General features: G+C 30.5%; 1 protein-coding gene across 1 annotated transcript in view; it reads right to left on the bottom strand.

The window, feature by feature from the left end:
- Positions 1-26,472, bottom strand: part of LOC100162697 (limbic system-associated membrane protein-like) — a 590,312-nt gene that overhangs the window by 82,555 nt on the left and 481,285 nt on the right. Inside the window, exon 2 of the mRNA XM_029490819.1 lies at positions 10,489-10,617. Coding sequence (XP_029346679.1) covers positions 10,489-10,617 — 129 coding nt within the window. The remainder of the gene's footprint in view (positions 1-10,488; positions 10,618-26,472) is intronic.

Raw genomic sequence — 26,472 nt, 5'->3', positions numbered from 1 at the left:
AGCAAATAAATGATAAAACATTATAATTTTTCTTTTAAAAGAGTCAAGGAAGTACCTATAGTAATTTGATTATCAATATATATGAATTTATTATATCCTGATAATATTATATAAAAAGTAAACATAAAAAGAAAAGACAGACCATTGTAAAACCAATATTACTCCGATCAGAATCTAAAAGTTCTACTCATCTGATTGATAGTTGACCGTAGGAAATAATTTATAATTATTAGAAGCGGCCGTGAGTTTATTCAATTATTGTTATTGATAAGCACAAAACTTAAGCTCGTAATTATTTATACATGGACAATTCTTTGAATACAATCGTTTCAGCAACGAATGAACATTTTTTGAACAATAACAATACACCAAATCTTATAATCTGATACATTATATAGGTAGCTTGAAAAGTGCGTAATTACAGTGAATAGCTTACGACCAAACGTCTTTTCTTATTGCATTGGAAATGTTTTTTTCAACAAACGGTAGGTATATTTTCGGAGATAACGTCTATTTATTCAGTTGAAGAAAAATAATACAACCGGAAAGTTCATTGATCTGGTCTAATTCTGAGTAGAAAAGGAAAAAAACCGTTTTAATCTCATCGGACAATGGACTACAGTTGCGGAACATTTGTCAGACGATGGGATTGCAATTGCCGGCGATGCAGCCTAACTTTGTATGTCTTGCATTGTTTCGGATGGCTCAGATATCTTAGTTTACCGTTATTCGCAATCAATAAGTCGTATTCAGTATCGATTATCTTCAACCTTTCGACTCGCATTACGCACTATATTATACACGGATAGCCACGTTGTTCTTTATAACTCCAACTTCTTCATACCGCTTTCGTATCCATTGCAAAGGATAATGTGGAATACAACTACAATACTGTCTAACCAAACATTCAGCGTAAAAAATACGCACCAAAATATTTTCAAAATCGTATTTAATGTACGCAGCTACTGATCTACGATATTTTTTTAGTTATGTTTTGATTGTTATTGAAAGCCACGGACATGTTTGTTAATCAACAAACGAGAAAACGTTCAAACATTGCAGTGCTTATAGTAGTTGGCGGAAGCGCAAACTGACAAGTGATTGAAGTAAGTACTCGGGTTAAGATTCGAAGATATAAACTTCAAAGTGCTAAAACGATATTTAATGTTAAATTAATATATATAAAGACATTTGAACATCGTAATGAAGATGTGATTATTTTTTACGAATAAATTAAATCAATTTTGCAAAAAACTTGAAAATGTAATTGATTACAAATAATTATTTTTATGGTTATCATATTGTATAATAATTATTTAATTTGATAACACACAAAACAATAGTAAATACTTCACAAATTCACTATACTGTTTCTTTGTTTTATTAATTTGTTATATTATATACTATACTAAACTACACTATTAGGTCACAGAAATGAGATTGTTCGTCGATTTAATTAAAATGTATATACCTACTGCACTTAGGAAATTCTATATTTATATCTATATATATATATTTTTTTATCTCTATTTTATATTTATGTCATTAATTGTTACTCTACCATTAGTTTTATGTTCAATCAGTTCGTAATATTGAGTTTATATAACACGATTTTTAGTTTCTCGATAGAAAAAATGTTGAAATAGGTTCTGAGACATTAGTGTGTTATATACTAATGTTTTATTCTATGAGAATCATTCTAATCAGCACGGAAATAAATATTATGTAATAATATAAATGCTAACGCATATAAATTAATATTTATATTGACACAAATGGAGAGTTAAAAATATTAGATACATAATATATATATTTATTCAAAAATCTTTAAATTTAGATCGCATATATACTTAACATAAGTGAAGTTTAATTCTTAGGTATGGACTATTTTTTTATTTGTGATATAAAAAAAGAATGTTGATACCATTTGATACTTTAATTTCAAATACATCAAATACCAATACAATTATCAATTAGGTATTTAAAAGTTTAAACTATATTTCAAAAATCATAAAAACTTTTTAGAAATGTTGAAAGCATTTATTAATATAAATTATTGAATTATAATAGTATTGTTTATACATTTTATGAATCAAAACTACATTGATAAAATGATAATGTATTATTTTATTTTGTAATAAAAGCATTTTAATTTAAATTGTATTAGATATAAATATATACAATATAGTCCAATAAATGCAAGAAACTTTTATTAATATAACATTTATTTAAAACACGATATTATATATAATAAACACAGCTCAGAAATCGGAATCGTCTTTTAAACACTATAATATTCGATTTAAAATTTAATTATGATAACACACCTGCTGCCACTCTTTTGAACCACTCAAAACAATGACACGCCTCAATTCGTTAACTATATACACTACGTGTAAGGAATGTCCGCTTCCTTACTTTTTTAAATTCAATTATTCAAGTAGTCCAACTGAAAAGAATTTTTTCGTTTTCATGTATAAGTACTAGAAGTTTATTTAGTTTCCAATTACAGTCAAAATACAATAAGTTAAAATCGAACGAAGATTGATAAAATTAATTTGAGTTTTCAGGTTTTTCTGCAAACACTCATGTTCGAGTAAATATAATATTGGATGTGAATAAAAATTCTAAGAAATTTTTGTTTTCAAACTTCTAATAAATTTTATATTGATGAAATGTGATACTCAAACTTATTGACAAATACAAACTATTCTAAAAAGTTTTTCTATTGATGAACATTTCTTAGCACCCATGCACGTAGGTAACTAAATTAAAACTAAAATCATACCAATCAAAGAAACTCCAACATTCATTTTAATATTGACAATTAGCATTTACAAACAGGTAATGTACAATTAATTATGTTATGAGCTGAATAAAAGTAAATTACACATAATACTTATTTCATTAATCATTAATTTACCATAATCAACAATTTACACATAATATTATTATAACAGTTATAACCCACAACGTGTAAATAATATTTAATGTAGACAAATACTTTCCAATTAAAATCTTCAATTGAAAAACTATATGCCAATATTAGCTATAGGTAATATAATAATTAAAAATTAGCAATTTCGTATCTATGCGATTAATGAATTTTGATGATATCGTAAAATATAAAAACCAGAAATTGTTTTTTTTTAAACATTTTCAAACTGATTTTAAATAGAAATTTGTAATAGAAGTATTGTAAAACGTTAGCATTTTTTCATGAACTATATTGTTATCGAAGTAAACGTTGCGTAATTGATGATAATTACTATCAAATAAACAATAAAGCAACATGATAATTATTATTGTAGAGTACCTACACGAGTATAGAATATTTAAAAGTATCTCATGAATTAATAAAATAAACAATCGAATCAACCGTTTTATGAATGTAAGTCCATATTAAATGTGTAATAAATGTTTATATAGAAATATCGTTCTTTAGCGAATAACATTTTATCTAATTATTTTCAAGTGATGCACCTACCTATGTCTTGTACACCTTAGTTATTTTTTTCTACGGTTGGCCGTACCCAATAGTTTTACCATCAATCGCTACACTCGTAATTTATACAGGTCCAGATATAATTTCATATAACGAACACCGGATCCGGCCAATTAGGATAATATAATAGTATAAGGCGGAGTATATATAAGCAACCCTTCCCAGGAAATATCGTGTTCCTCCAATTTCGAACGGCCTTTGATTGTATCCGCTCGCGGAATTAATTGAGCGCTTATTACATTGTTGCTGTCACAAATTATAATAACGCGGCACGCGTCTTGTAAACCAAGAAGTCGGTCGATGCATTTTTGGAAGAGGCAGAGACAGAGAGAGACTGAGAAAGAGAGAGGAAAGAGGGAGAGACAGAGAGAGGAGAAAACATAAACCCGGGCCTGGGGAACGGCAGTGGCAGTAAAAAAAAATCCGATCGCTGGGGATAATGACGATAATGTCGTTGGCGTGTACGATAATAATATGATTTGAACGCATCTCGGAAGGAAAAAAAAAAACCAGAACACGTTGGTTTTAATTTCAATAAGAGCACCACCGTGACTGGCAAATTACGTTATTATTACCGGAGCGGTTGTTTTACAGCCGTCGGACTGACCGCGGACCGTGTGTAGGTATACTGCGTCGGCCGAACCGACTCGGCCGTATACAATGACAGAGATTTACACGCGTACCTACCTATAATACATTTAAACGATATCGCGTGTTGGGCGCCTATTAATAAAATGATATACGATAGGGTCGGCACGAAGTCGAGAGGCCAGAGGAGAAGTCGGAGGTTCGCTTCTTTCTTCCACGTTAATATAATAGGGACGTCGGGGCGAGGGCAGGTACAATATATTATGAACTTCACACCAACTTCGCACGGCACACTCCGATTAAAGAAAGAAAAAAAAACAAATATACCATCAACCTTGGACACGCGCATTCGATTGTCCGGTCATTCCAATCGGCACGATATCATTTTCGATTAGGATTTCGGCCCGCTATTACAGGACGCGTTTCACACTGTAAGGCATACCTAAATTATATATATAATATATTGTATACGTTCCGCCAAAATGATAAGAAAGTTCGTTATTTATTTCGGCAAGCTGATGCGCGCGATCGTCTTAAAAATAAAAAAATGGCGAACGAGAAGGTGCCTACTTAATAATGTTAAAAAAAATCGGTGCGGTGTGGCGTACGGCCAATAAGGACATTGGTAGATAAACGCTGTGATAATAATATTATGCCAAATCACAGTAAGATACATCTTACGGCTGTCTGATGCAAAAAAAAATACACCCCGTTAACCGCCCTCGCCGACCGATACGATTCATGATATTATTATAATACCATAACAGTATTGTTATATTGTTACGACCGTGCACTCTTGACTGTGAGAGGTATCACAACAGGGCGCAACAGTGGTGTGTTCGAGATTTCTTTTATTCGGGGAAAACGAACCACAACAATATAATATGACCATTATGTAGAGGGAAAGGTCGCCAAAAACCTACTTGGAAAAAGTTGTCGCGAACTTGTAGGCGAGTAACAAGTATATACGCACTACAACGGGAGAGGAAAAAAAAACTGTTTTGCCGCGAGTCGTACAGTACCACAACTCACCGACCGTTCAGATATTTCAAACATACATATACGTGGGTGCTACACACATAGAAGATATTATTTTGTAAAAAAAAAAAATGTTACAGTAAAAAATATCAATAATCAAAATTAGATTTCGTGATGTATTTATCTCACGTCGAACTATGCGCCGAATATTTCATAATAATACGAGTAGGTACCTGCCAACAGTAAAGCTTCACGTTATAGGTAATTGAAAAAAAATAAGCAAACAAAACTCAAACTCTATATGGGTATAGTAGCCGTAATAATGGCATAATGGAATAATGTGTATGACTGTACAGGGCAATCGCATTGTGGCAGTGCGGTGTTAAGGGTTGCCCGCGGTGCGTGATGACCGCGGAAAATCCCGCGTAGATAAACCGTCAGAAATGATTTTCGGTTATCGCGCCGCAACGAATCCTACAGAGAAATTGAGGACAATAATAACAGTAATAATAACAATAATGATAATAATTTAATGATGGGCGTATACCCACCACCGTTATTATTGCTGCAGCAGCTCACGCCGCCGCCGTAATCAGCACGGGTGCAAGTGAAACCGAATTATATATTGTCCGCCGCAGCGATAAAAATAAATAATATGATAATAATAATATTATTATAAAGTAGGTAGGTAGGTATAATAATATGGCCGACGCGGTTGCCACGGAGTACATCCACTACCTAAATCCATTACCACCGCCGGTAAACAGTCGTTATTGTGTGACCTGTGGGGAATTTTCAATGTTTGCTGCAAATAGCTGTATAGGTCGAATGCGAGAAACGTACTCTACTCGTCGTCGGGAGTGATAGCGATGATATCAGCTGTATAATTAATATACCATGCTAAACATAATAATATTATGTTTTATCGAAGAGGAGCCGCATATTATCAATAAGTGTGTTCGGAAATACCTCCTACATATTATAACAGTAACAAACTGCAAGATTCATCGATGGATTTTTTTTTTATGTATACAGAGCGATTCGTCAAAATAGAGCTCATCCCATTGTTTCTTTAATACCTAATGCATTTATTCAACATTTGATTTTTGAAATTGTTCAATATGCAATACTTATAAAGATTAAAGAACATATTTTGAAATATTGCTTTTTTTCCATAAAAATGTTTTGCTTTGTCAAAAAGTTTGAAAATGTAATACAAGATTCCTAATAACTTGTTCATAAAACAATTAAAAAATATCATAATTACATTGCCATAATTTTTTTTTTTACAAGCGTTAAAGTTAGAGTATAATATTATTTATACTGTGGTCACGGGGGCATGGTAGGAATCTCTACGTGGTGCCCTTGGTATCCTACCAACCACAGTCAGCCAAACCGGCCCTTATCAGGACCAGCACTGACTTACGTTTCAAAAATAAATTATCATTTCAGAAATGGTAAGAGAGCAAAATTGCGAAATGCTTCCCTTACAAAAAACTCACAGAAGCTAAGATCAAAACCGACCTAAAAATTAATAGTATGAAACTGATCATAGAATGACCACATAACAAGTATGGAAGCGATATGTTTATAAAAAACAATATATATAGCTGTCAATTATTTACGTTTCTGCAGAAACCATGGAGGTAGGAGATACATTATTACAAGAAATTACTAAGGAGAGAAGAAAGGAGTGGGAAAATACAGTGGACGAGTTAGATATGAAGACAATTAATAGCAAATACCATTGTGCCCTATTAGAAAACTCAACCGTGAAAAACGTAATGAGCCAACATATTATACAAACGTAACCGCAAATGAGACTGCCCCTAAACTAAAAACCACAAAGTCAAAATTGAATACCAGGGAAAAAATAATAAGAGACATGAGTCACGAGACTAGCCTTTTTGATGTCCATTTCACAATCAAAAAACTAAATACTAGCATAAAAATCATAAAAAAAAAGGAAAGTAGCAGGATTTGATGGTATTCAAATGGAACAATTAAAAGATATAGGATCCCAAGCCCGAGAATGGCTCCCAAATATGTATAATGTTTGTATTGATCAAATGCGAATACTCAAAATGTGGTACAAGACTCATATCATGGCGTTACCCAAACCAGGAAAGACACAAACGAACAATTTCAGACCTATCGCTCTTCTATGTCACACGTACAAACTAAAGGAAAGAATGATACTAAACAGAGTCATGCCGACAATAGACAAAAAATTGATCCCTGAACAAACCGGCTTCCGACCAGGAAAGAGTGGCACAAGCTAGGTTCTGAATCTAACACAGCATTAAGCGGGTTTGAAACGACAAAAATCACAGGAGCTGTTTTTGACTTTTGTAGATCTAAGTGCAGCCTACGATACAACAGATCTCAGGAAATTGAAATGAAAAGTTTACGAACTAATACTTTAAATATACAGTTCACCAGAATTATCGAAATTTTCCTAAATAAAATACGTTTCTATGACAGCTTATAAGGTAAGAGGAGTAGATGGAGAAACCAACGCAGTGATTTACCACAGGGTAATTTTATTTATTATTAATTTACGATTACCTCCCAAAAACAGACGTTTGAAGAAGTAGAAAAGACTCTGACACTCTGAAAACCAGTTAAGACCAAAAAATAATAAAACGCAAATGTGTTTTTTAACTTAAGAAATATGAATACCTAGAAGAATAGAATCAGAGAACTAAAAATTGAATGGGATGATATTATGCTTCTGGAATACACTAAGTTCCCAATGTATAAAATTATAGATCTATTAGACTTATAGCTTTACTTCCATTCGTATACAGTACTGCGTTAGTTCTTAAGATGGAATATGGTATTTTGCACCAATTTTAGTACCTACTTGAAGTAGTGTATATAGAATTTTTTAGGGGGGGGGGGGTTATACAATTTTTAATAAACATTCAGTATACACGTATATAATATTATTATTATATACATGTAGTATTATGTACAACATTTGGTCACAGTGGGGCATATGACCCCATCCCATATCCCCCCCCCCCGTAGATACGCCACTCAGCCACTGTGGCTACTTCTAATAAATTAGCACCACCGATAGGTACTTTAAAGTCCGTATGTAATATGTGCCAAAATATTTGAAATAACATCATGTATCGACGTATCGTGCATTCGTGCACAATATTAATTTTGGTAATCTGCTCCACTCATTCAATTTCAATTATTGGAATTTACTTGCTATATTAATTGAGCTCTCAGCAGTTATAGGACATAACACGTGAAATGATAACGTCATGTACAAGGCACAATGAATTATAATATTCCAGAATTTTATATATTTTATTACTTATTGAAATATTACTCATTTATACAAAAACTATACATACGTATACCGTATACGTACAATTACAATAATTAGCTTACATTTTTTCATTTTACTTTATGTACATTTAAATATTTGTCATGCGAAGTATCTATTAAAATTAACTTGAATTATGAATAATACAATTATAAAATATCAAATAAATAATAATTAGTTATTTTGAATTGGCACAAATTATATTTTTATAGGTACAAGCATAATATAATCGGGTGGTGCGATTTACTGACAAAATAACAATTGTTGAAGTCGTTTTATTTTGAAAATCTATAGTGGGTAGAGTGAAAAAAACACATGATTATGAATTATGATGATAATATACCATACAATTTTTTACGTTTCAATACAAATTTATTTCAAAACTCTCGTTCCGTAAATTTCGGAACCCGTTATGACACTGTCAAAAGAATCTATATACATTATGCACGTCCTCGAACTTTAGTCAATAAGTCCTCAAACTTCTTCTATTATGAATCGAATTTATAGTGGAAACAATATCGTTTGGTCAACACTGGCGGCACGGTCGGATACAAGTGTGGACGGACGAAACTAACTTGGTATGTAAACGGTTTTAGGCGATTCTCTAGTGAATTATACCACACCAAACTCATATAAATTTCCAATTAAATTGTATTGGGAACCACCCAACCCGCCGTGGAAGTGCAATCGCATTAAATTGCTGCACGCGTTTCACACGAAATGACCGCCAAATTAAATTTCCATATCAATATTAAATGCACTATGTAGTGGTACTATGTGGTTTGAATTATTTTATTATATACTGAAAATTGCAGTAAATAATATATTATACTGTACTAATAATACGACGTGTTGAATTTAAATAATTCCATAGGATTTTAAAGGATATAATATTAGCACATTTATTAATCAACATATGTGTACTTATTACTTAGAACATTAATTCGGTCGATTATTTTAAAAAAAACATTTAGATTAGTTGACCCACAAATGATAAATATGAATCTAGGTGGATGGTGAACAAATTAACTATTGCACTGGTATAGAAGTCAATTAAATATGTACCTACGTTGTACAGGGGTTAAAGTGGATATTGATTTATAGACAGGTACGTCAAGTTGAGTTACTGTTATGCGCATTGATTGTACGATAAAGTAAGGGATTATATTAGAAAAGAACTTATTTGAAAAACAACTTATTATTTTTTTAAAAGGCTTTTATTATTGTTTTGAAATAGAAAAATGCCAGGAGCTTATTTTTATTTTTTTCTAAAGTAAATAAAGAAGAAATATATTTTGTGTTTAAAGGACATTTTACATTTTTATTGCATTGATTTTTCATTACGAAAATTTATTCAATAAACTATGGGAAAATAGAAAATATTAAATTTTACATACAATTTTTCTACTATTTAATAACTTTATTGTAAGTTTATGCGCATTTTTCAATCTCGTGAGTGTTATTATGGGTATTCTATTAGTAGGTACCTAATATTATATGAAAATGTGAGAATACTTAGTAGGTCGGGTATAAAAAGTTTTAATGATTTCACCAAAATTGTAACTACCTACACGGTTTTTCGTAAACTTTTTTAAAACTATTAATTTTGCAATTATGAAAAATGTTAAGTACTATTTACTTTTTTTTTATTAGTGTTCACTTTACTATCGATGTGAACTGTACAAAACTTTAAAATGCTTTTCGTGGTCCAAAAACTTTCTTTTGAGAAAAATTACAGATAATTATTTTAAAACTAATAGCTTCTTTGCTCCATTCCGTTTTAAGACTTACCTACCTCCGTATCCAAATATGAATCATGACGATCAAAATTATCATAATATTCGTCAACAATCATAAATTATTTAAACAATCATTAGTCTATCGTAGGTATAGTGGATATATTATATTATTTAGTAATTCGGATATGTTAGTAATTTATTTTTGTATTTCTAAACGAACGATTGTTTTGGATATTTCTTTTCTAGGGTATGACCGTGCAGGTAGGTAGTGAAAAACAACATTGGGTTAAATAACTCACTTGAATATTTAAGTCTAAATAAATACTAAAGCTTACCCGGATTATATACTTCGCATGGTAAAACAATTGTATCTTTGGTGACGACCTGGTATGTGCTTGGCTTGTTCAAGAACTTTGGAATCTTGTTTGGATCAACTGGTACATACAAATCGGCGTTGTCCAATTCTGTAAACAAAAGATTTTTATGACAGTCAATATCAAAATCGATTCATGGAGAAAATTAAGTACCTATACGTCTGACAAAAATGTACAACCATTGGTCATATTTCAAACATGAAAGCAGTTTTAAAATATTTAACAAATTTTCTTTGCATCTGTTGGAACACATTTGTATATTTAAAATAATTATTTATATTATATTTAACTTTTTACTATTTACGAGTTTGAAAATTTAAAATTAGTTTTTCTCGTAAGCAATTTTGTAATGAAAATATGGTCGCTAGAGATGAAGCAAAGTAAACTTGCTGAAAATTTAAAAATTATTTAAAAAAATAAAACAATATCAATTAAAGTGTCTAAATGACCGTCAGTATTTATGATGATAAGTTGATAGGGTTCGTAAGTTCCTTATGAGTTATAACTTATAATCAACTTATCGAATTTTATACATTTAAGACGTATGTAATAATAATAATATATTAGTATTTGAAAACACTATAACATTTTGATTTCTGAGAATACTACACGGCACAGCATGACATCTATAATACAACGCGTGCGTTTGATTTTTCTGGTATTTTTTTGTCATTGAAATCCAAAAACACTGTGTGAACCTATCCCTTACAATATTTACAATTTAATGACCATTTTAGAGTTTAGACTTTAGACCCGCACACATATTTAAACATGATTAATAATCTAAATATACAATTATGATTCCGATGATGTTGTTTAAAAAGTACTCATCTCCTATGTGGTTCTCGTGTTTAAATTAATTAATGTTTTCTATTAATAATGCATTTATTTGGTTTCACTAAAGAACTTCATACGAACGAGACATTTATAAATAATTTACCGCCATGTCAAATTTTCAAACGAAACGACAAAAATTACATTTCCACAGTTTTGAATTTTGCATGAGATTAAATGTAGTGTATAAACATAAGGACAAATAATATCTTTGGGTCTCCCGTGGGGACGACACAAGCAGTGATCAAATGTGCGACCGATTCCCATGACATATCCTTCGACATTTTATCTCGTAATGGTTCCCTTACTGTGGTGCGCACCAAGACCGTTCAAACGAATGAAAAAAAAATAAAAATGATATTTAAATCGGTCGTTTATCCGTGCCACAGTCAATATAAGTTACTAGTCTTGTACGCACACCACTGCATATTGGAGTATTCAAAGAGAAAAGCCTTTTTATATTAACCAGGCAAGAGTAGGTATATGGCGTGTGTAAGCTTTTTGAAATGGAAAAAAACAAAATGAGATTCTTTTTTTCTTTTTAACCCTTAAGCTCAGTTATCACCAAAAACTAGGGATGCGAGATGCGAGGATTTTCCCAAAGCTTTTATCTTTCTCCGATTTTTCCCGTTCAATAATTATCAGTTGATATCATCATCGTTTATACAATTAATTCATACATAGAACTTTCACATTTTAGAAAATAAAATAGGTACCTAACTACGTAAATACAGTTCAATTTTATGAAATGTTCTCGCGGTGTATGCTAGCAATATAAATATTATGTAGAATTTATTTATTTAATACGTTTTATAATTAATATAACTATGAAGTTTAACTTTTAATAGTGAAATTAATTAGATTTTTAAGGATAAATACGTCAATCCGCGACGTGCGAAATTTTCTCGATATAATCCAAAAAGTAAAATTACAGTATCGTTCTGATTGATACCTTTTGAAAACAAATTAAAATATGCGTTAAGAAACGAAAACCCTCAAAACAATGTGATCATGAGTATTTTACCATCGGTATTATACTAGTATATTAGTTCAGTAGGCAGCTGACAACGATGGTATTGGTGCGCAGAAATGTCTTATAACTATACTCTTACTGCCGTGTTTCGAATAACAACTCGACAATATATTATGCAAAATTAAATTAAATCTATCTGGTTTTCGTTATCACAAATGGGTGTGATATTTCAAGAAGTCAAACGTATTCCAACCGTTGTTCTACGAGCATGATGGTAATGTATACAGTTTTTATTCATTTTTCATCGTAATCACGGTAATACACTGAACACAGTGTAGTGGTTAACGAGTCTAAGATGGTTATCTGTATTTTTTTTATTTTTAAAATTTAATTTTTCTTGTATAATTAATGTTACGTGATAAGTTATTTATGTCATATATAATAAGGCTTATTCCGATTTGAATCATAATCAAAATAATCGTGTACAACCGTACCTACTTATAAGGTGTTTTAATATAAAAAAAAAGAATATTTTTCGCACCTTGGGTCGGTCACTCAGAACGAATGTACTAAAAAGGCGGATGTTACAATATTACCTCATTTTTTTCATTACATTTGAAACCGATTATTATCGCATTGTGAAAAATGAATCTGAGCAGGGTTGTTTTTAAATACAACAGAAAATTAATTTAAAACTTGATGATCATTTTCGTTTTTAATTATAAAGCTAAGGTATTATGTAAAAATATAAAATGAAAATTCTACGAAATTGTTATTTTTTTTTTGTGTGTGTTCAGAATAATACGTTAAAAATAAACTATGAAATTAAATTATAAAACAATACGCTGTGAGTTAATCGATGTCAGATTTGTAATTTTGCATAGTACATTTTACCATTTTGGTAGGTGGTTTCAAAAAGTCACAATACATAATATAATGTACGGATCGAATGGTATAACATATAATATTAATTGATGAAAAATGACATGAGAGTAGTTTAAAACTCTTTAATAAAAACAAAATCATACGAAAACCAGTAATGTTTGCAGTTCTATAGACACACAGTTCACGTGAATTAAAAAAAAATAATTGTAATAATAAAATTACAATTATGTTTTAGTGTTTTTTACGATTTTTTTTATTAAGAAGTCCTTGATGATAAAAACATTTTTTCATCCGTCACAAATTCACAGGAATTTAATTTTGAATATCATATTATGAGCTCTGAATTTCCCAGAACGTACCTTATCGTCAGCGTAAGGTAATTAAACGATTATTGTTTCGAGTGTAAAATACCACGGACGCTCGAATAAAATATTTAAATGCATTTGATATGCATTTTAAATATTTCATTTTATTTATGCAGAGAATGTGCAACGAGCCGACTAATTAATAATGTAATCTAATCGACGGGCAAACAATAATAGAGTATGGACATTGAATTCACAGCAACAATAACAATAATAATAGTAAAAAAAAAAACTATTTCTCTTTGGTCGAAAAGTGTTGAGTAACATCACTAAATATTAATTAACCATAAATAATCCATGTCCAGGCGCGCGAACAACAAGAAAATGTCCACATTTACGGCCATAGACATGTAATAAAAATGACATTTTTTATTTATATATTTTTTTTACCCCTCACATGTCGTATGCAATATTTAAAAACGATGAAGCGTTCTCGGTGGAAGGGTCGAATGTAACCTTTTAAAAACCCGTTAGAACAGCGCGTGCTCTCCTTTTACGTTTACCGATTCTGAGCGTCATTGTTGCTGTCGTCCCTCTCAGTATCATAACCCCCCCCCCCCCCCCCCCCCACCAACACAAAGAGTTTTATGTTACAAACTCGCATTACTGTTTTTTTGGTCCATTTCGGCACAGTTTCCGTTTGCACGGTACAAGAATTTCACCTTAGGTCCTCGAAACCCCTACGCATTTTAAATTCATTACGCCTTTGGACGCGCTGCTTCCGCGTTTACGGTTGTCGTATGATAAATAAATAATACACTTTGACGCACTTCAATTGTTTTTATTTTTCGGAAATTTCCGACCATTTGGATGCGATATTAAAGTAAGTTGCGTTGAATACTTTTGTCACGCGTACCTATAATACTACCTACGTGAACAACGACGGAATTGCCTCACCATAAGATTGGATATATAGTTTTATGGTTAAAAAACGTAACTGTAATGAATTCGTATGGCGAAACACGGCATCAAATGGCTTTGGACGAGATAAAAGATTACCAAACGTGTTTGCGGTAAACAGTCTATTAAAATATTATACGCACGAAACGGATGTTATAAGTTCCAACCAATATTATAACGTTACCTACGATTAAAACAAATCGTTCGATGAGCGTGTCAAAGTTGCTACTTGTTGATGTTGTGTTTAATATTTCGTTACGATATAATAATGTAGTTAATTATTAATAAACTCACATTACAGCTATACAGTATCTATACTACGTACGACGCGTTTGTTTGTCGTAAGAACTTAATTCTTACATCGAATGCATTATTCCTGTAGATATTTTAAGCTAGCATTATGTATTGCGATCAGTTATTTAATTAGTTTTATAGGTAAGCTAAATTTTTTTTTCTATAATTGTCTCATATTATAGTTGTATGTAGTGAACTATATGATAGTATATCAAAAGAACAATAACGCGATAATAATCAATAGATTCGTAATTATTTACTTCTTTGTAATTTTACGGTAGAAAAGTATAATTATTTCGTAGCTTTGTGTTCGTTGTACTCATCATTCGTCCTATGCTCCAATGTAGAAGAAGAAAATAATAAAAAGAAAAAAAATTAATTCTTTTGAAAAGTTGAAAAGCAGATGAATAGACAAAAAACGGACTGATGGTCGAGTACGCAGTTTCTAATACCTCTCCGAGTCACTACAATCCCCTCTAAAAAAATACAGAGGGCCGTCGTACGTTCAATTAAAAAACATCATTTGAGTATTATTTTTTTATTTTCATGTATTTTTCCCCTTCATCTACACGATCTGGATCCTGTACCGGTCGTTGGGTGGGGAGGGTGTTGTTAACAAAGATGAGAACCAAGTTTTTGTAAATGCGAGCAGGTCGGAATCGTTAACATTCGTATTTTTTGTACGTCTGCAACTGGCGATGGCTGATTTGCAATAAAGTTCGACGTATATTATTAATATTTTTATTATTATATAGCGACAATTATTATTATCGATGAATGAGCATTTTTATGAATTCACATCGTATAACAATGATTACTATAATACACATGACAATATATTGTTTGCGCTCGTATATTATATTATAATGAGCCGCAGCTGCTGTACAGGACCGTTGTTAATATTTTATCATATCCGTACACAAAATATAATATTATATACAGTATACACACAGGGTGTATATGGGCGCAAACTGCAGGATAATATTTAAATGTAATAATGTTTCGGTTTAAAGTAAAATTGTCAAAGCTTCCAGGTATATCTAGTATAATATAGGTAATATACATATTATTATGTATTATAACATATATTTATTAAATCGAGTCTGATAACGGTGTGCGATATGACACAAAGACATCACGATAGGTATGGTGTAAAGCTGTGTTCGTGCAGTATTTCGACCGATAATAAGCCCTAGTGAATGTGTGCACTATAATAATAATAATAATAATAATAATAATAATAGTAATAGTAATATGTGTATATTATGCGTACAGTGCACACCGAGTACGCGAATTCAATTTGCTCGCGAAAATCAATACATTTTTACTAATGTATATTTCAATGCTGCTTCGAGTGTAGTTTAAAATGTGTAATAGTAGGTACGCATACTTCCATCTGGCAAATTTAAACCTTATACCGTGCACAGTGATTCGCACACTAAACCGTTTGAAAGCACGTAGCGCACAATTTATACAAATTTGGTAACTTGTTTTTAAAATATATATATTTTTTAATCGTTACATCGCACCACAGCAATCACTATTATTATATACAGGGCGATTCACCAATCATACTTAGCTATTTCCCTTGTATCCTTTAGTAGGTAATGTATTTATTAAAATTCTGATAATTGGAATTCTTAAGTACCTTAAGTATGCTTAAAAGCCTTGGTATTAAAAATATTGAAATATGCATACTTCAAAGTACTTTGATTTTAATATAATTTATAAGGAGTGTACCTGTGGCGACACAAACTTCATTTTTTCAAAACAGAACCATGATATAATACATTGTTAAGCACGAGAGATTAAAAAATAAAAAATATTATACACTAAATCTAAATTTGAACGAGTCTAAACGTAGTCTTACTAAAGATAAAAGCTTTATATATAAAATAAAATACATTTATATTTAGTCTAGTAATAATAATAATTTATTTTACTCGGAAAATATTTATAAACTATAAAATGTTCGTAGAATATATATTATTATTTAATGACATTTTAAAATCATCATAGTTGCCCTACATTCTAGAGTTCTAGACCAATTAATAATTTAATTTGGTAATATCCTAAGTACACAACGCTTTATAACTCACAATTATTACTTGCTTAAATTTCGATTTATATACTCTAACATTTAAAAAAAAATTTATTCTTATAAATTTACATTGAAAAACACAGTTTTCATTTGAAAAATGTAAATAAATGAAAATAATATTGCGTGGCGTTTGCTTGTAGTATCATCCTGTATACTATTTTTTGGTTGTTTATTTTTAAGTTTTAACAATTCGTTTTTAATTATTCAAGAAGAGGGTAGTGAAGATAAACTAAACTAAAAAGAAAAAAATGCAAAACAATTATTCATTGTTCGAAAAATGTATAAGTAAAAGATTCCTCAAAAAGAACATTTCAGTAATGAAATATTTTATTGTACTCGTATTCTTTTGCGAATAATGATACCTAACTTCTTGTTCTTTTTCTCGGGTTTGTCGGCCATTCCGTCACACATCCAATTATCCAGCATTCCATATCATCCGCTGGTAATTTCCAATCCTGTCCTCAATTCATTCCTTATATCATCTATTTCCTTATAACATCTTCCCACTTCAATACGGGACTTCCCAGTGGTATTTTATTAACTGGGTAATCGTCCATGACCATCCTTATGAGTTGATTCCGGGTTCGCAAAGCATGTAATAATACCCAACACGGGACAAAAACCATAGGTGCCTAAATCATATTTTATGGGTCACCACTGCACCATAAGATCTATATTATAATGTTAATAGGTACCAACACAAAAATGTAATTAAACACAAATTAGTGCTTGTACTTATTCTTTTACTCATAATAAGTTTAGTGCATAGCGAAGAATAACAAATACAGACTTTTTGTATGTAATAGAATTTAGATCAATACGTGTTTCAACTTTAAAAATACATATGAACAATATTTTTTTATAAGCATTTAAAATACGAATTTTCACAAAATTTGCCAAATTTAAAATTTAATAATTATTTTGTAGTTAAAAATGTACATAATGTGCAAATTTTATAGCTAAGAATTGAACATTTAAAACAAAGTTCCACGTAAATAGGTAAATGTATAAATTACTTTACTTACAATAATATAATCAAATATTATATACTCAGTGATATCATAGAATGACTGGCCGTTTTCGCTCAGAAACGTTTTTCTTATACAATGATATTATATCATTGAATTCAAATTTAACCACCATCCATTACAGTGACCAACTTGTAACCTACTGTACAGCAGAGTAACATCCACTTATCCACTTTTTTTGGATTTTAAGTCGAAAAAATATCGTAGGTAATTTAAAAAATGGTTTTTATTCTTTACAATTTGTTTAGTGTATTTGAAATAATAATCTACGGTTCATTCTGTTTGAAAAAAATCTTCACTTTTTTTTGGTGAAGTAAAATTCCACTTCAAATACTGTTCTAAATGTGATGATTTATGGTGGCTTTAAAATGTAAAATAATAATACAATACTGGATTGCGTCGAGGTGAGTGAAACGTAAAGAGTGACCAACACCCAGTTATATCATTTGAATTCTGTTCACAACTACTATTTAAAAACGTTTTAATGTTATATATATATACTTTCAAACAAAATATATTGTTTTTTTTTTTTTTAAATTTAATTTATTGTTAATTGACCAAGTGTGAACGTCATTCTAGTTATGAAACCAACCATATTAAAATGTATGGCGTAAAAAGAAATGTATGTAATATACATGTACAACACATTTGTCTGTTTAAATGATTTACGACATAAAATGCGTTTGTTTTATAGTTGTTTTGATGTATTGTACATAATATTATATAAGTAAAACAAATTACGGTTCCACGAGCTTAAAAATGTTTGTTTAGCATTTAGTAAGCCAATAATAAAGTTTGTTACAACTATATATAGTTTGGTTACAATTGTAATTTACGTCTAATTGTATAACGTAATAAAATAATATTTAAAATTTATTTAACACTTTAGCAGCCATTTTGCCTTAAATCAAAAGAGAACCAACATAATATTACATTTTAACGTATTTTACATTAATCTAATATGGGTCTTAAATATTATTGTTATTATTATCATAATGTTTCACAGTGGTTAAATGATTATTATGGTACATTGTTAATTATTCTGTCATAAATATAAAAGACTAAATTAATGCAAATGAATTGTTATCATTGTTGTACGCGAGATAACTTCACAAACAGCGAAAAGCATGACTAGCAAAATAGTTGGAGAATTTTTACGGATTCAGTGAAAAGCGTATTATATTAATATTAAATACTTTTCTTCAAAAGGAAATGACGGAGAAAAGTTTCGAAACAAACACTTAGGCAATCGATCGGAAGCTCGTTATAGAATTAATTCCACACGATGGAATATTTTTTTGGATCGCTCTCAGACTGTAAATCATAATAATATTATATTACCTAGGTGTATATATAGTTTTGAAAACGATCGGATATTTATCGTCCAATAAATTTGCGGCGTCCTCACATCGTGTGTGAATCGTTTGGAATTAAACTTCACCGCCCCACGCCGCCGTGCGGATGTCTTCGTGCTGTTTTCGCAAAAACCGATGCGATAATAATATTATATTTTTGTGCCTTCGGGTGTAGGGGAGGACAACCGACGGTGGCCAATAATGCGAACGGCTTGCGCAAGTATAAGTATACAAACGAGAGATGATCTGACTGTTCCGAACCGTTGGGGCTGTTGCCGGAGGGGAAACCTTTCTCGGATCACCGATTATAAACGCGGTAGTAAATCGAGACCCGAAGAGCGTCAACGCCGCTGACGTTTCCCGTCATTTCAATAATATACCACGTGGTATATACTTTAGGTAGATAGGTAACCGAACCTGGGGCACCGCGGAGAAAAGATAAACAGCGTAGGGTTTTTGATCTCGGGTCGTTTCTCTCGATGATCATTATACGGAGGTTATTTGCTCTCGTCGAACGCCGTGCTGCAGGTCGCACAACACCATCTGCATAACATAAGGAGTGTCTATAATATTATAATATGGCCATGTCTGTCATCTTGCGTTTCCGCTCGGCTACTTTAATAACACATTATACTGCGTTAAGGAGACAAAAGTAATAATAATAGTTGATAATAATAATAAAAGTGCGAATAACATATTAATACAGTTTTCTACTTTTTACCCATCTATGGTTCTCCACTTCGGGACTTTGCGGGATTCCTCGACCGTGAGCGTAATTGAACAAACATTTTTTTTTGTAACATTGCCATACAATAAGTCGACTCACAAAAAAAAAACAAATACTTACATTTTTAGTTGAGTAAATAAAAAAAAATACTCGAGAGACCAAGACTATTATTATTACATGTGATTAAATTGATTAACCTATTAAATGACAGTATAACTAACGCTTTATATAGAAAAACTATCGATAAACAGGAAAATATATTGTTAATGTTTCAAAAAATGTATTGCTATTGTAATTCGAAGACTATATTAATATTATATTGTAAGCGTATACGTTTCTGAGCACCGGTTACTTAGGGTTCAAACTTGAGATTAACAATACAATTAAAATAAAATCACGAAAGAAAATTGGTCAGTGGTCGACAATGTTCAATATTTTTTACAAGTTCCTATACGCACAATAATAAATATTAATTGATATTGAGCCATATTTTTTTAAATGAAATTATTTCAAATTTTCAATTATTCACCTTAAAATGTCTAAGAGCGGATGACTTGCGTCCGAATAGTTCGGACTTGACTTAAAAATCTTTTTGAGCACTGATTAGCATAAATTATTTACATGGGAAAATAACATCCAAACATTTTTTTCGCATCTAACTATAAGTCCTACAAAAGCTGGGAATTAACGTAACTAACTCGTTACTAAATTAAGAAGTTACTATGTTTCAGTTGATTTTGTTTTAATTTATTAACGAAACTTACTAATATTTATTTTTTATTTATTAGAAAATGAAATATTTGCAAACTAAGTCGATAAGTAGGTACAATACATAAGACGAAGATATTAAGACATGACAAAATTTGAGTGGGGAGGAATTAACTTGATAGTAAAATGGAACAACAACTAATTAAAAATGTTTAACGAATATTTTTTAATATTGTAAAACTAATGTAGTTAAAAGTGCTTGCGGTACCAGCTAGCGGTGTATAAAATTTGGGAATAATAATAAATCAGTCATTATTTTACGATTTAATATTTAGAAGATATTTTTTTTTTTGCTAACAATACCAATAAATTAAAAAACCTTGTACATTTTTATTACTTTATTTCCAATAAACTAAATTTCTTCTTATCGGTCATTCGCGTACCTATATAGTTTTGTTTCTGCGGTACTATTGTTCATATAGGAACACAATACAATAACTAATAATGTTTATTAATCTATGCTATTGGGGTTTCTATTATCCATCGCAACGATATTATAATAATAACAATATTGAAATGGAAACATTTTTGTCAGGAACGCAACTGCAATAACCTGGAGGTATTGATGAGTATGACAGGTTTAACTTTCACCCAAATTGTTGGGCCTCGTGTTATGCGCTACGAATTATTAGAATTTTCTTATCAACATTATTTTTTATAATTTTTTGTTTTTTGGACGTGCCATAATGCACATGTCATTTTTGTCCAGTTGTACAGCCGGACGTCTCTGCAGTGTCACTGGCCGACATAACAAAATATTTTATTATTCCATTAAAGGGTATAATATTATTATAATAAAATATAATGTTATAATAATCATTCGACTGGCTGCACGGTCTCTGGAGACGGTCGAACGACGGCGGACACCATTCGGAGGGTTTCGTATCCGTCTGTCTGGTATATTATTATATCACCACGTCATACCGGTATTTAGGCCGTTTCCGGATTTCCCAGACAGTATAATATAGTCGTTTACGTTCCGCAACTGATTGCGCTGCGAAATTTGTACGACCACGGCAGTCGTCGTCCAACGGTCGATAAACACGTACGGACGTTCGCTAAACGTTTACGCGAAACGAAATTCAACTAGGAAATAGATGATTGAATTTTAAATCGTTATTACTGTAGGTTGCTATAGTATAATAATTATAGAAGAAAAAACTATAATATTATTACAATCAAAGCGTATTATACTGTACAGCTTAAAGTAATCAGCTCCTTCAGTGAAATCAATAATTCACGACAATCGTCACAATATCATAAAAAAATATTACATTTTTGTTTTAAAATAATGTCAATTTACAGTTAAATGAAATTTTAAAAATTATAATATATTCATATTACTTCAAGTGAGTAGGTACAGCTGATATAATAATATCATGTTTTCCGCTTTTCCTGTACAATTAATTAAAACGGACATGACCTCTTTTTGCGGTAATGTTTGCGATTAAATATATATATCGTCGTGCGTGCGTATGTATGGACTTAGATATTTTCTAAAGTATGCGCATAAAAAGAAATAGTATAGAATTAGATTATCCAACGGTATAATAATATACCACGCTATTGAAATATTCTATAATCTGGTATCGAATATAGCTCAAATGTAATATTTGCTTGTACCTATATTTATAAACATGAGTAGGTATTACAGTTTAATATACATATTATAATGTATGTATGTAAAACATTCTTGGAATACAGCGTCATGAACCCGTGGAATGGACATTTTAATATGAACCTTACACGTTGCAGGGTAGGTATTCGAAACATTTATAAAAAGGGATTTTTTTTATAGTTTGAATATAACTGTATGATTTGTATAATATCATGTTCTATTATACAGGTAATATATTTGTTACGATGTTGCCAACAATAATGAAACTTAGTCGTCGGGATGATATCCTGCAGCTGTATATCTGAGTCTAGACAAAATTAAACACATTGTGCCACCACCGCTTATAATAAGAATATTTATTTTTGTAAATCATATTAAATCTATCGGTTACCACAATAATATCACATCAACTGGCGTGTAATATAGGTAATACCTATCTGGTGTGTAGGACTACAGAGTGTTTATTAAATACTCCGAATAATTAAATGATATAACCGTATGTGTTATTGGAGCTGTAGCCTGCAATCAACACCGATTTATTCAAGTGATGTAATTTGCTTGTTTGGACTTGTACAGCTCATAAAGATCGTTACGGCAAACAAACTACATATGTGAAGTTAATGATAAACTGGGAAATCCGGGGAAATTCGATCGACGAGTAATTAAACCACCGCCTCGCATACAAATTGATATTATTTATAGTATGGCACAATATAGTATTTGTTGATCAATTTTTAAGCTATTTTTCAGACATTCTCTAGTTGTTTCTCGCAAAAGTGATTGTAAGTGTAGCCTGAAATTAATTTTTTTAACTGGATTACCATTACTTAGATTTTCCACTCAAAGAACAGTCCAATTATAACGTCCGATTTTGTAGGTTTAATGATCACTGTATGCAATTATATAAATGCCTGTCTAGTGTCTATATTAAAGGTTCAAAATTAAATTTAGAAATTGCTTGTCAAAATGTTGTTTTAAAAATGTCAGTACCTAACATACCAGGTGGATAAAAACCAGTATGGCAGTAAAACTTATTAAATACCAATGATATACCTACTAGTGCGCATTTTTTCTGTGACCTCCACCCGTTTGTCACAGCTTGCTTTGGCAATAGTAAAACGTTGGAGTATGATACCATTGGGTTAATTTTTCCCAGTATTTCATGAAATATATCAATTTATTACGTTTTAATTATTATGGTAACACGGCGCTTTATATAGGCGAAATAAGTACACCACGATGTTTTCTGCATAACAATATTTTATTTAGCAATAATAATATGTTTTCTATTATAAGACAAGTATGGTTTTTTAAATTTAAAATGTACTTCAGGAATAAGATACTATCATAATTGAATTTGTACATGAAAACAATTAATATACACGATAAACATGTACGATCCGCAATAGCACATTTCCCAACCATCAAGGGTTGAGCCCGAACAACTATAATATAACTATGCACCAGCCGTGATCGTACCACCCGATTCAGCTGACCTTCGGTTTAAAAAAAACCGTAAATCGTTAAAAATCTCATTTTGAAAAGCAACATTATCTAAATTCTCTAGTTCAGCCGTTTCTAGTTCGGCAAATATATTATAGCGTGTAAGAGAGAAATATTATTATTATCCATTTATAGTAAAATGAATAAACGTTAGACGTGTAATTGTCACTACATTATTCGTAACTAGTACTATACACTTGCGCCATTTACACGATACAATAGTGCATAATTTAGCATCTAGAATAGCTACTATAGAGATAACTATTATATTATGTGTTTTTGGCATTTCAAATTTGATCTAAGTTAAGTTACCTTGTTAGTACTGGTTTAATATTGTATGTATTTATTAAATGTCATTAACAAACAGAATTACTGTAATGTCAATATTCGAGACTATAATATCACGAGTAGAATTTTAATTATGTGATGTAATAATAATTATTATAATAATATCAATGTAATTGATATAAAGTACTGAGAACTGGGCAAATGTATTGAACTTAATTGTGTGAGTTTAATTGTAATAACTAAAAATATAAATTATGTAGGAAAATAATTTTTCTCTTAGGTTCACTTTTAAACTGAAGAAATAAACATAAGTACTTATATTAAATTTAATATATTTTAATGTAAATTTAATGAATAATGATAGTAATAATGATAAAAAAAAAGATAGGGTATAAACTATGTACAACTGAAATATTATTTTTAATTAATTGTTTGTGTTTGTACTTAGTGAGTTATATATTTTTAACACCGCAAACTAATAATAATAATTGTACGTCATAACAGTAATTAAAAATTGAATTTTACAAGCTACGAAGCATATCCAATGTATGTACCTTCTATAAAAAATTTACATTTAATTATTAAATGAGAAAAATTATTTTGAAGTTTGAAAAATGTAATTTAAGAAAATATATTCCTTGTTAATGAAACAGCAAATTCATAATAACTTGATTAATTTTGTTTCTATATTTCATTACATTAGAATAATATTTATATAATAACTCTACAAATATTTATTAGGAATCGTTTCTTAACGTTCGCGATAGTTAATCACCAAACACCAAGAAAGGCTTTTTAAATAATTAAAAAATCCAATTAAGACTTTGTAGTATAATATGTATTTTTAAATGCTTAATAATAACTTTTAACCTAGTCTAAGTTTATTATTTAATGTTTCATAATAACTCTTAACCTTGCTCAAATTATTTATTTAATGTTTAATAATTAATAATTTTTTTGTTACTGAAGTCAAAAAGAAAAATAATATTTATATCTACAACCCGCAACATTTATTTAAGGGCACTAATTAAAACTATTCGTATGGCGTGATGAAAAAAAATAAATAAAAAAATATTTTACCCAGCAAGATAAAGACAATCTATTGATACAGCAGTATTATAGCCCAACAGAAAATAATATGATTAAAATATTAAATTTCACGAGAAATGATAATAATTGTATAATATTGTTTTTTTTTTCAGATGTAAAATATTGGTATAGACCAAAAGAAGTGTGGTTACGGCAGGCAATGTATATTATAGCCGTATAGGTGATAAGTGATAACCTTACGAGACGACCGTACGTTACGAAAACTTTCTGGAAACCGGCGCGCTTTCGCTTTTCGGATATATCATAAAATAAAATAAACAAAGAAAACGGCTGCAATCTGATATCTTTTGAAATTATAATGGCCGGTAAACTGGAACTCAACAAGAAAAAAGTATGAACATCTTCGAAAAAAATAAATAAAAATAATGTTATACAGGTAGTAGCTACCATTGTGTCTGGTTTATTTTATTTTATTTCTTGTTTTTTTTGCTTATCTCGAAATCGAAAACTACAGAAAAGAAAACAAACAAGTTTGTGTTGCACAAGTGTACAACTAAATTCCCGAGAAGCTTTGCCTTAGAAAATCACACCATTACGTCAGTGTGTATATGGGCTGAGTGTTAAACATTTCCTTACGATTTATTGTTCTCCTCCAAACTTTAAGCCACTTTTCGCCGTTCTCCCGATGTATTCCACGTGTGGAGCTACATCCATATACGTGATTGTCGTAAAAATGAAATTACCTGAATTGCGAAATTTATCATTCAAGTTATGTTGTCGATAAAAGTTTACAAAATATCTCTTTCACGGCATAAATAACCGATGGCTTTAAGATAGGTAGGTAATACCTTAACGTTTTACAACGCACTGCGTTTTGCGTATTTTCGCATTTATGCCCAAACCCCGATTGTTTGTATTTATCAAATATTATAATGATGTCAAAATAACGATTAATCGTCGATACTTCGTTGTAAGTTTATGCCGAACAATATACGATTTAACGTAATTTTTCCAAATCATTCTACAATGAGATTATAAATTTGGGTTAAATTATTATTTTTAAATCTGTATAATATTATGTTTAGAGATTATCTTTATTACCTAGGCGTGCAATATTTTAAACTATATAAGCATACAATTCTGACTTTACAGCTGTGTTTTATGTGAGAGATATACTGCTTTTGGCAAATACCTACAATATTGTTTAGAACGTCAGGTATGATGTTTTTTAGCCTCAACCTAGTCGTTGATAATTA

Source organism: Acyrthosiphon pisum, chromosome X (assembly GCF_005508785.2).
Source record: "Acyrthosiphon pisum isolate AL4f chromosome X, pea_aphid_22Mar2018_4r6ur, whole genome shotgun sequence".
Classification (NCBI taxonomy): domain Eukaryota; kingdom Metazoa; phylum Arthropoda; class Insecta; order Hemiptera; family Aphididae; genus Acyrthosiphon; species Acyrthosiphon pisum.
The sequence above is the reverse complement of the archived record's forward strand: the minus strand, read 5'-3'. Positions and strand labels throughout refer to the sequence as shown.